General features: G+C 43.4%; 1 protein-coding gene across 4 annotated transcripts in view; it reads left to right on the forward strand.

The window, feature by feature from the left end:
* ASAP1 (ArfGAP with SH3 domain, ankyrin repeat and PH domain 1) overlaps window positions 1–11,744 on the forward strand; it is a 407,759-nt gene that overhangs the window by 356,837 nt on the left and 39,178 nt on the right. For 2 of the 4 annotated variants that reach the window (XM_017499197.2, XM_017499185.2), the window contains one exon: window positions 3,791–3,961. The exons of the other annotated variants lie outside the window; for them this stretch is intronic. In XM_017499197.2, coding sequence (XP_017354686.1) covers window positions 3,791–3,961 — 171 coding nt within the window. The remainder of the gene's footprint in view (window positions 1–3,790; window positions 3,962–11,744) is intronic. 4 annotated transcript variants of the gene reach the window in all.

The raw sequence follows: 11,744 nt of genomic DNA on the forward strand, positions 1-11,744 counted from the left end.
TGACCTAAAAAGATAGAAGTGGCTTAGTTATCCATTTATTCAATAAGTATTTACACTGTACACCAAACCAAAGAAAAGCACGGCTCTAATAGACTAGGACTCTCCCTGTCTGGTGAGAGAGTCAGGTAACAATAAACAAAGATTTAAATAATTAGAGATTATAAACAGCAATATATAACAGCATGGGATACACTAGTTCTTTAATTTTTGAAATTATTCAGGGGGTTGGATTTTGCATCATTTATGGTTACAGGATGCCTCTTTGGTCTGATCTCTCCCAGAATTTCATACATATGAGGTACAGCGTTGCTCAGAGACATGGCTCCATTAGCATTTTGTCTGACATTTTTTGTTTCCAGGCAGGGAACTGCATCTGCATCAGAAAGTCCCTAGATGGCGATAAAGATAAAATTGCTAGAGAACCTCACCATTATCTGTTATCTATTATCCATTTATTTCCAAAAGGAAAGTTACACTTCCTGATACTGAGCATTTGTTGTTTTCTTCATGTGCTGAGCACAGGAAATGCTGCCCTGGCTTTCAGGAACTAGCAGCATCATTTGATGGGGCAAGTGCCTCACCAGTCCTGGACACCTGCCTTATCCCAGCTCTGCCCCTCATGGCTTGTGACTTTAATCTTGCCAAGCCTCTGAGATTTGGCTGCAAAATGGGGACAATACTACATGACCCACATACTTCACAGGGTTGGTGTGAAAATCAAGGAGTACAACTATTAGTATCCATAAACATTTAAAAAATTTTTTTGGACCAGGCATGGTGGCTCATGCCTGTAATTCTAGCACTTTGAGAGGGTTGCTAGAGCTCAGGAGTTCAGTGCCAGCCTGGACAACAGACTGAGGCTCTGTCTCTACAAAAAATTTAAAAATAAAAAAAGTTTTTAAAATTAGCCAGATGTCAGCCGGGTGTGGTGGCTTATGTCGATAATCTCAGCACATTGGGAGGCCAAGGCAGGTGGATCATGAAGTCAGGAGTTCAAGACCAGCCTGGCCAAGATGGTGAAACTCTGTTTCTGCCAAAAATACAAAAATTAGCCAGGTGTGGTGGCAGGCAGCCTCCCTAGCCATTTGGGAGGCTAAGGCAGGAGAATCACTGGAAGGGTTGGGGGGAGTGGCGAGGTTACAGTGAGCCAGGGTTGCGCCACTGCACTCCAGCCTGAGTAACAAAGTGAGATTCCACCTAAAAAAAAAAAAAAAAAAAAAAAAAATTAGCCAGATGTCTACGCCTAGTACTACGCCTGTAGTCCCAGCTACTCAGGAGGCTGAGGTGGGATTGCTTAAGCCCAGGAGATCAAGGCTGCAGTGAGCTGTGATCGTGCCACTGGACTCCAGGCAAGGCAACAAAGCAAGGCCTTGTCTCAAAAAAAAAATTTTTTTAATGATAAATCTAGGAAAAAAAGTTGAGGAATAGCATATACAAACACATTTTGAAAACTACAAAGCATTATAAAGATGCAGGGCCATAATAATCTCTATTATAAAAATAGTTTCTGAAAGTGCAGTGACTGATTCCCTAATTAAGTGTTGATTTGGGGTAAGCATCAGACTTCCATTATGTATCACATTAGTGGGACAAAGAAATAAATTATATAGCCTGGCCATTTAAACCTAAAGCAGATGATAATTTGCTGAGATTAACAGTATTTACTTTCAGGACTAGCCTATCTTAGAGAAATAATGGTTTAAGTCAGTATTGGTAGGGACTAGTAATTGACAGTGGGAAATATGAAAACTTAGTTTACCACGGACGGAGGCCGGCAGCAATTAAACTTTTTTTTTAAATACAAACAATGTAAAAAGCTCTTTTGGAGCCTTCCTGGATCACTAGGTATCTACTAATCTGTGTTAAACATTCAGTAAGGCAGTGTTCTTAGCAGCTGTTTTTTTTTTGTTTGTTTGTTTTGTTTTTGTTTTTTTTTTCTGAGATAGAGTCTCACTGCGATGCCCTGGCAGGAATGCAGTGGCGGGATCTCGGCTCACTGGAAACTTCACTTCCCGTGTTCAAGCAATTCTTCTGCCTCAGCTTCCCTAGTAGCTGAGACTACAGGCGTGCACCACTATGCCTATCTAATTTTTGTATTTTTAGTAGAGATGGGGTTTCACCATGTTGGCCAGTCCGGTCTTGAATTCCTGACCCCGAGTGGTCTGCCTACCTTGGCCTCCCAGAGTACTGGGGTTATAGGTGAGAGCCACTGTGCCTGGTCCTAGCTTTTTTTTCTTAACATTTATAGAAGCAGTTTGCCATGAACACAGTTAAGCCATATACCTTAATTCCATGCTGGTGAAACTACCCAGCATGGAATACCTGGCACACACCAGCCACTTCAGTGTCACTTTGAGTGAACAAAACTAAAAACAAATATACAGTACTCCCTTAACAGCCTTTAAAAACAAACCCCATTTTTGTGTGTATAAAGAACATTACTGTTATTCCTACTATCTTGCCTTTAGTTCTGAAGAAAGTTGAGTCTTTTTTTTTTAAGTCTATAAAAATCATTGTCTAATTTATATAACTGTTGTTCAGGCTTCCAATATAAATAGATGGTTTAATTTCTAGAACAATTCAGACCCGGAAGAAAAGGGTTTTTGGATTTCTCTCCCCCCCGCCCCCAGTAATGCTTTACATCTGGTTCTTTCTTCATTATTTAGAAAAGCCATTTTGTTTTGTTTTGTTTTGTTTTAAGAAAAACTTCAGGCTGGGCGCAGTGGCTCATGCCTGTAATCCCAGCACTTTGGGAGTCCAAGGTGGGCAGATCAAGAGGTCAGGAGATGGAGACCATTCTGGCCAACATGGTGAAACCCTGTCTCTACTAAAAATACAAAAATTAGCTGGGTGTGGTGGCACGCACCTGTAGTCCCAGCTGTTCAGGAGGCTGAAGCAGGGGAATTGCCAGAACCCAGTAGGCAGAGATTGCAGTGAGCCAAGATCGCGCCACTGCACTCCAGCCAGGAGACAGAGGTAGACTCTGTCTCAAAAAGAAAAAAAAAAGGAAAATTTCAGGCAGTTTGCTGACTAAAAGAAAAAATTGTAGAGAGAAAAATTCTGTTATATGAATTGTTTCGTTTTCACCTTGTGGCCCAGTGAAAGCTTAGCGTGTACCCTGTTCTTTCTCTGTTGATTTTGCTGGTAGTCGTGTGTGATTTCTCCCTTAGTAGATTTTGTGATGATTCTAAGGAGTTAATTGTTTTAAGATGTGTGTGTATTTTATTTTTCTCATTGTACCTAAATGATCTAAACCCAGTAGCATTCTGTATTGACTGGCATTTTGTTCCTTAAAGCACACTCTTCTTACCTTTGTTGTAAATTTGTTTTTCTCTCTGTTGCCTAGGCTGGAGTGCAGTGGCACAATCATAGCTCAGTGTATCCTCGAACTCCTGACCTCAAGCGATCCTCCTACCTCAGCCTCCCAAGTAGCTAAGACTACAAGCGCACGCCACCACACCCAGCTAATTTTTTTTAATTTTTGGTAGAGACGGGGTCTTGCTATGTTACCCAGGCTGATCTCAAGCTCTTGGCCTCAAGCAGTCCTCTCACCTCAGCTTTCCACAGTGCTGAGATTGCAGGCGTGAGCCACTGCCCCCGGCCATTTTAACCAACAAATTTTTAAAACCCTGTTTGTTACTAGATTGATGGACTTAGCCATATCCAGCCTTTTGCTTTTGTTGCTGTGTATCATACCACATTTTGATGTGTGGAAGTGATTGCATACTAACTATTTTGTATCTGTGAGACTGGGATTAACTTTCCTGCCCCCATTCAATTTCCTTTCTAGGTCCAACTGGCCCACCTTCAACACTCCCTCTAAGCACCCAGACCTCTAGTGGCAGCTCCACCCTATCCAAGAAGAGGCCTCCTCCCCCACCACCCGGACACAAGAGAACCCTATCCGATCCTCCCAGCCCACTACCTCATGGGCCCCCAAACAAAGGCGCAGTTCCTTGGGGTAAGTTATCCTAAAGTCAGGGCCAAAGCTGCTGGGGCCAGATAGCGTGTGGGGCTCCACTGGGCAGTGGCCCGTTAGCACATTCAGAAAGTGTGCCAAAATGCCCACACATGCTGGGTGAGGACCCGGGTATATATGACATGATTCTAGCTGTCTATTAAGGCCAAGAAACATATTTTGGCCATAAAAACTGTAAGGTGCTGAGCACTTCCTAAATCTCATTCAATCCTAATAGCAAGTCTGTGAGGTAGGTATTATTAGGTCTGTTTATATATAAGGAAACAGAGGCTCAGAAAAGCAAAGTAATCCATTGTCCTCACAACAGCCAGAATGGTTTTCTTGTAAAATATAAATCACAGCCAGGCACAGTGGCTGGCACCTATAATCCCAGCACTTTGGGAGGCCGAGGCAGGTGGATCATCTAAGGTCGGGAGTTTGAAACCAGTCTGACTAACATGGAGAAACCCTGTCTCTACTAAAGATACAAAAAATTAGCTAGGTGTGGTGGTGCATGCCTGTAATCCCAGCTATTCTAGAGGCTGAGGCAAGAGAATTGCTTGAACCCAAGAGGTGGAGTTTGCCATGAGCCAAGATCATGTCATTGCACTCCAGCCTGGGCAACAGGAGCAAAACTCTGTCTCAAGAATAAATAAATAAAATAAAACAAAAATCAGATCATGGACACTCTTCCCCTTAATACTCTTTCAAGATTTCCTGTTGAGCTTCAGATAAATGCAGACTCCCTATACCAAGGCCCATGGGCCCTGCATGATCAGGCACTTATCTCCCAGACCCTATCCTGCCAGTGTCTTCAGGGCTGGCCTTTCACTTCTTGGATATACCATCCTCTGCCTCCTGAGGGTCCTCCCACTCCCTGGAACTCGTCATGCTTTTTGAAAGGCTGCCTCCCTTTCATCCTTGAGCCCTCAGCTTACATGTCTATCTCCCTGACCCTCGTCCAATGCAGCTTCCTCCCTACGTGTTTTCTCCAAAACACCTTATCACAGAATGTAAGCTGCCCCACTAAAATGTAAGCTCCATGACAGTCAAAAACCTCATCCATCTTGTTCTTGCCTGTGTTTAATGGAACCATGCCTGACACACAGTGAATATTCGGTAGTCGCTTGAGAATGAATAAATTTGCCCAGAGTCAGCTCGTTAATCACTTCAGTGACATTGACTGCACGTGACAAATTCCCATCTACAAGGGACATAATTTCCATCTTTACTCCTAGCCTGCTAGCAACTTAGGGGTCACCCCATCACCAAACAAGGTCTTGGCCCATGACAGACACTCAGAGAAGCTTTGCTGAATAAATGTGTTGGTTTGTGTGCCTCGCCTCTTCCTGCCATGGAGTTTCATTGTGGCTTTCTTCTTATTTTTTGTGTTTCAAGTTTTGGGGTAAAGTTATATTGTCCCCTTGCAGACTGTCACCTGTTCACCATCTGGCTCAGACACCCCAAGTTATGTGTGTGCAAGCATGTGTATACGTTTAGCCAATCATTCTCTGATCCTGCTTTGCTTACCTGAGGCACTTACTGTGCCCCTTGCTTGGGCCTTCTCAGTCTATATGCTCATGGAGCTCATGGTCTAATGCAGGTAACACGTGGGTAAATCATTAGATCACATGTTTTTTTACTATTAGTATAGACATGTTGTCTAAACACTGTGGAAATGCTGGAAAACTGAGTGTCAGACTTTAGAGGAAAGCCAGGGAAGGTTTAGAGAGGAGGAGACATTGCAGTTTGGTTTTAATGAATTAGTTGCCACAAGCCAGGCAAGAACAGTTGAGATGTGCTGGCACATAGGTACATGTAGACTAAGGATGTCCTTGACACTTTCAGAGGCTGCTGTGTAAGGCCTTCAGGATCCCTAGATTTTGTCAAAAAGGCCATTCCCCCAAATAACATTCCATGAAAGCCACAAGTTTCACATGCAGACTTTCATATCACAAATTAACCTCCTTTCCAAATTTCTCTAAATTTTAATCCTCTTGTTCAGTTGGTTTTATTTCTTGTAAGGTTTAAAGAGCTTTATTCACATTATGTAGACTCAAACATTCCTCAAATAAATTTACCAAATTTCTTTTTTCTGGCTTGAAAATCATCACTTTTTTAGATTTTCACATCACTCAAGAGCAGGACTAGCAGCTGGCCATTTTTCCTCCCATTATTAGTGGCGCAGGGAACATTTTTTATTAAACAAAATTTGTAAGAGTGCCCAACAGTGAGCTGCGAGCATTAGAACCTTTTCCATGTGTGGACACTTCTGTCGGCCAGTTTCTTACCAGCTAAGAGCCTCTCATCTACAACCAGCCTTAAAGAACAAAAATCATCATCTGTCCTCAGCCACAGAGTTTTTATTTTTGAAATCAAAATTTCAAATTTAAAAAAAAAATTAAAAATTTTTAAAAATTTTGATTTTAGAAAGCATGTGTTGGTGTACATGCACGTATGTGAGATATACTACCTACAGACACAGGTCAGTGATAAGCGTGTGTTGGTGTGTGCATACACAGCTGGACTTCCCCTTAGAAAGGTTATAGTTGCTCTGATCCTGGTGCCTGTGGTCTGTGTTGTATTATCACTGCTTGGTTTTATCCCTCCCCACCTCCTGCTGACATTGTATTCTAGAAGCCAAAGACAGGGCCCAGACCTGTTATCATTGAGACACTTAGGGGATCAGCCTCCTAAGCAACCTTCCTCTCTGATGCCTTCAGCTTCCATCTGTGGATGCATATTTCTAGTGCTCTTATGTTCCTCTAAACCTCCCGTCTCTGCTCAGCCCATGAGGATCAGGGCCTTCAACTGTGAGAGATCAGAACTGAGGGGTAGATACCAGGCATGAGCAGGTAGTGAAAGAACAGCCCCTTAGCTCTCACCAGGCCTTACCTCTCCACCCCTAAAGCTGAACATGTCTGCCATGTTGGGGTACACCACATTCCCAAAAATTCTGTTTTTTTCTCTGAGATCTGAGCCTTTACTTACAGTATGCCTTCAGCCTAGAATCTTCTTCCCTCTACTTCTTTATGTTAATGTTTAGCCATCTTTCAAGATCTAGTCTCCTGGGATCTACTAAAAGGCCTTCCGCAATCCATCCACCACTCCTCACTCCTACTCTTTGTCCCTCCTGGTGTAGCAAGTATCACAGTGGCTGTTTGCCTGTCTTTCCCAGTTCCTGAACTCCTGAGGGTATGCACTGCTTCTCTCTGCAGAGCAAAGTGCTGTGATGTGGACTCTGGTGTCATACTGTCTGGATTCTCATTCCATCTCTACCGCTCGATAGCCTTGTGATTTTCAGCAAATACCCTTGTTCAGTCCCAAAGTTTCTCCAAGTATAAAACGGGGCTAATAATAGTGTCTGTTTTGCATATGGAGCTATCATGAGGATTCAGTGAGAAGAACATATAAAAAACAACCAAAATATAGGAAGCACCCAATAAATGGTTAGCCATTATTCTCAGTCTAGCATTTTGCTGTAGAGCTGGAGATGGGAGAAACTCGCATTAGTTTCCTGAGGCTCCTATAACGCATACCACAAACTGGACGTCTTAAAATAACAAATTTATTCTCTCAGTATTAGAAGCAAGAAGTCCAAAATCCAGCAGGGCTTTGGTCCCTCCAGAGGGTCTGTAGGAAGAATCTGTTTCTTGGCTCTGTCAGCCTCTGGTGACTCCAGGCATTCCTTGGAGCGGTGTAGCTGGAGTGGTGCAGCCTCTGCCTTCATGTCATCTCCCCACTGCCGCCACCTCTCTGCGTTCTCAAAACTGCCTTTGCCTCTCTCTCATAAGGGTACATGTGATTGTATTTAGGACCCACCTGAATTTGCTATGATAATCTCCTTGTCTCAAGATCCTTAATTCTCTCTCATAAGGGTACATGTTATTGTATTTAGGACCCACCTGAATTTCCTATGATAATCTCCTTGTCTCAAGATCCTTAATTATATTTACAAAGACCCTTTTTCCTAGTCAGGTCACATTTACAAATTCCAGGGATCAAGACTTGATATCTTTGGGTGGCCATTTTTCAGCCTACCACAGCTTGCTCTCTGACCCCCAAAGAGTCACATCCAGCTCACCTGCAAAATATATTTACCCCATCCCAACAACCCCAAAAGTCTCAAACCCCTGTCTTGGCCATTGTTTTTTCTAGTCTTAAGAAGATGTGAGCTGTCAACTAACTGCCAGATATACTCCTCTCCCTACTGTTCCTATGATTTTCTCCAGATTCACAGGGGAGATTTGGGGGTTATGGTTATTGTCAGCAGCTCTCCATTCTTATAGATGAATGGGTTCACCCTGATTGCTTGCCTAACATTAAATAAGGAATCAAACTTGTAAAGTAGGCAAGACTCGAGGCCTCATGTCCCAATCTGTTTTAGGCCACTGGTTTACACCACCACTCTGTTGTACCCACTAGTCTCACTAGGCATTCATAGGGCAGCACTGGCATCACTCCCATGACCTGCCTGCAGCACAGCAGCCTCTTTCCTCAGCCAGGAGGAAGTTCCACCTGTCGATTTCATTGGTTTTTGTTTTTGGCTGTTTGTTTGTTTGAGACAGTCTCGCTCTGTTGCCCAGGATGGAGTGCAGTGGTATAGTTTCAGCTCACTGCAGCCTCCACCTCATGGGTTCAGGCAATTCTCCTGCCTCAGTCCTCCCTAGTAACTGGGATTACAGACACCCACCACCACGCCAACTAAATTTTTTTATTTTTAGTAGAGGTGGGGTTTCACCATGTTGGCCAGGCTGGTCGCTGGTCTCAAACTCCTGACCTCAAGTGATCCACCCATCTCGGCCTCTCAAAGTGCTGGGATTACAGTCATGAGCCACCACCATCGGGCCAGCTGTCAAGTCTGAAGCCTGTACCCTTGGTTGGTTCCCCTACATTTGTGTTTCTGGTCTCAGGGGCACCTCTGACATTCTACTCCTCTGGAGATTAGCCGTAACTGACAAGTCTTGGCTCTGCTATTTTCTATGCTGATGATTAGCCCCGCCCAATCTTGCACTGACCTTTAAGAAAGAGGTAGAAGGAGGTTTAAGAAGAAAGTAGATCTTTCATTTGGCCTTGGAAGAAATAAGCAAGGCAGTTGATGTCGAGACATTTGTGAGAACGATGGCCAGAGATTGTAACCTTACGCATCTACTTCATAAAAGACTACACTTCATTCATTAAAAAGAGCCTGTCTTCCCCCCTCTGGAATTCCATTTCATCCATTCATAAACTCTTTTTTTGTTGTTTTTGAGACAGGGTCTTGTTCTGTCGCCCAGGCTGGAATGCAGCGGCCCAATCATAGCTCACTGCACCCTCCACCTCACAGGCTCAAGCTGTCTTCCCACCTCAGTCTCCTGAGTAGCTGGGACTACAGGGGTGCACCACCACGCCCAGCTAATTTTTGTATTTTTTGTGCAGACGGGTTTTACTGTGTTGCTCAGGCTGATCTCAAACTCCTGAGTTAACTGATCCACCTGCCTTGGCCTCCCAGAATGCCAGGGACTACATGCATGAGTCACCATGCCTGGCCCGTAAATTCTTAATACAGGTTTATGGCTTGTAAGAAAAAAGAAAATGACAATTCTTCATTATTTAGAATCTTCGGCTCAAAAACTACATATGTAATATTTTATAAGGCCATCACTTGTAAGCGCCCTCACAAAGTGCTAGGCACTGTGTTGAGCACTTTGCATGTGTTCACGTACCTCATTCTTAACCACAGCCACACGGAGAGAAAATGCTATTATCACTGTTATCTCAACTTTGACATGCAGAAAGGTAACATGATTTACACTTTCTCATAGCTAGTACATGGGGGGTCAGGATTCGCCTGCAGCCTGTGTGGCTGAGAGCCAGGCCTCCTCACCCTCTCCATGCACCACCCTGTGCTCGCAAAATGCAGGCCCACTGGCTGTTTCTCCTCACAGCAGTGGTTTCTGTGCCCATGAAGCTGACTTAGCATGGTTAGCCTGGCAAGCAGCACAGGCTCTGCTGGCTGTGCCTCCTTAACCATCTGCAGCATGGCCCCCTGGTGTGCAGCTCCCACACTGCCCAGGCTGGGAGGGCCACCCCAGGCTTCTTCTTTGCCAAACCACAACGTCCACAGTGCCCAAAATAGCCACAGCATTACATTACTGAAGTCCTGCTTCTGTGATGAATCCAGCCATCTGTCTCAGGAGACTTGTAAGGCAAGCTTTTGATAGCAAAACAGATAGTCCTATGGGCAGATTTGGGTTTTGTAGGGACTTTATGATTTTTGAAGTTGCTTATGATTTTTGAAGTTGCATTTCATTGAACCTCTTTTTTTTTTTTTTTTTTTGGCTTAGCATTCTACGGTGGGACTGTATCAGTTTCCTATTGCTGCTATAACAATTACCGCAAATGTGATTGTTTAAAATCATACAAATATTTTTTGTTTTTTTTTTTTAAGATAATGTCTCGTTCCATCACTTAGGCTGGAATACAGTGGCATAATCATGGCTCACTGTAGCCTTAACCTCCCAGGCCCAAATGATCCTCCCATCTCAGCCTCCCAAGTAACTTGGGACTTTAGGTGTGTCATACCACACCCAACTAAGTTTTAAATTTTTATAAAGTTTTACTGTGTTACCCAGGCTTAATTTTTGTAGAGACAAGGTCATAAGTTGCCCAAGCTAGTCTTGAATTCCTGGGCTCATGCGATCCTCCTACCTTGGCCTCCCAAAGTTCCGGGGTTACAGGTGTGGGCCTTCTCACCCAGCCCTCATCTTTTTTTTATGACTTACTTTATAACAGACTAACATATTTAACACAATTTAAATAATAAGAAATTAGGACAAAGGGAGAATAAAGATGGCAAAGCAAGGTGAATTCCAGGAGTGTGATTTCTCAACAAAATAAGCAACATAAAGTCACATACAGTATCTGGAAGTGGGCCATGGATTTGACCCTAAGATTCTTACAGGCAAGAGCAAAGAAAGAAATACAACTACTTGTTAGGTTCATGGTAGCCATAAGACTAACCCTATTCTCACACCTGAGACTGTTGTAATTAGTATCTGAGAGCAGTTCTTCTCCCCAACCCCCACTCCAGCCCTCCATCCTTTGGCATTAGAGAAGTGTCTGCAGTGCACATGGGAAACCATAACATACACTGAAAGAACATTCCAGAAGCCCAAGTTCTGATGCTTGTTCTACCAATCCCTGACAAAGTGACCTCTGAGAATCACTTACATTCCTCATCTTTGGTCACTGGGAGTTAGAATTGTATTTTTGTTTCACATAGAGCAAATAATGGATGAAAAACTCTATCAAAAATTGATTTACTGCTTGTAGTTCAGAGCCGGGACTTCCAGATAAAAAAAGCTCAATAGTTCTGGTGTCTCATCTGAGACATGCACAATTACTTACTTTCTTTTTTTTTTCTTTTCTTTTGCTTTTTTGGTTTTTCTTGTTGGTGGTGGTTGTTTGTTTTATTGCATATCTGCTTATTGGAAGTAGGACTATTATTGTCCCAGTTACTGATGAGGAAATTAAAGCACAGAGAAGTCAAATGATTTGCATAGGATCTTAAATCCAAGAATTGCAGAACTGAGATTTGAACCCATTTCCGACTCCAAGGCCTGTGTAGTAATTCACTATTACGGAAAACTCCTGTAGCAACCAGCCCATTCACTGCTGAGCCATTGCCCCCTCTCTTTCCACAAATTATTCTCCTGTGGCTTCGAAGCTATAACAGGTGACCAGGAGTCTTGGCTGTACTTTCTTCCATTGCCTTCCCAGGATGTATCTCCAACCCTCTCTTACA

This window comes from Cebus imitator, unplaced genomic scaffold, assembly GCF_001604975.1.
Source record: "Cebus imitator isolate Cc_AM_T3 unplaced genomic scaffold, Cebus_imitator-1.0 Scaffold13, whole genome shotgun sequence".
Lineage (NCBI taxonomy): Eukaryota > Metazoa > Chordata > Mammalia > Primates > Cebidae > Cebus > Cebus imitator.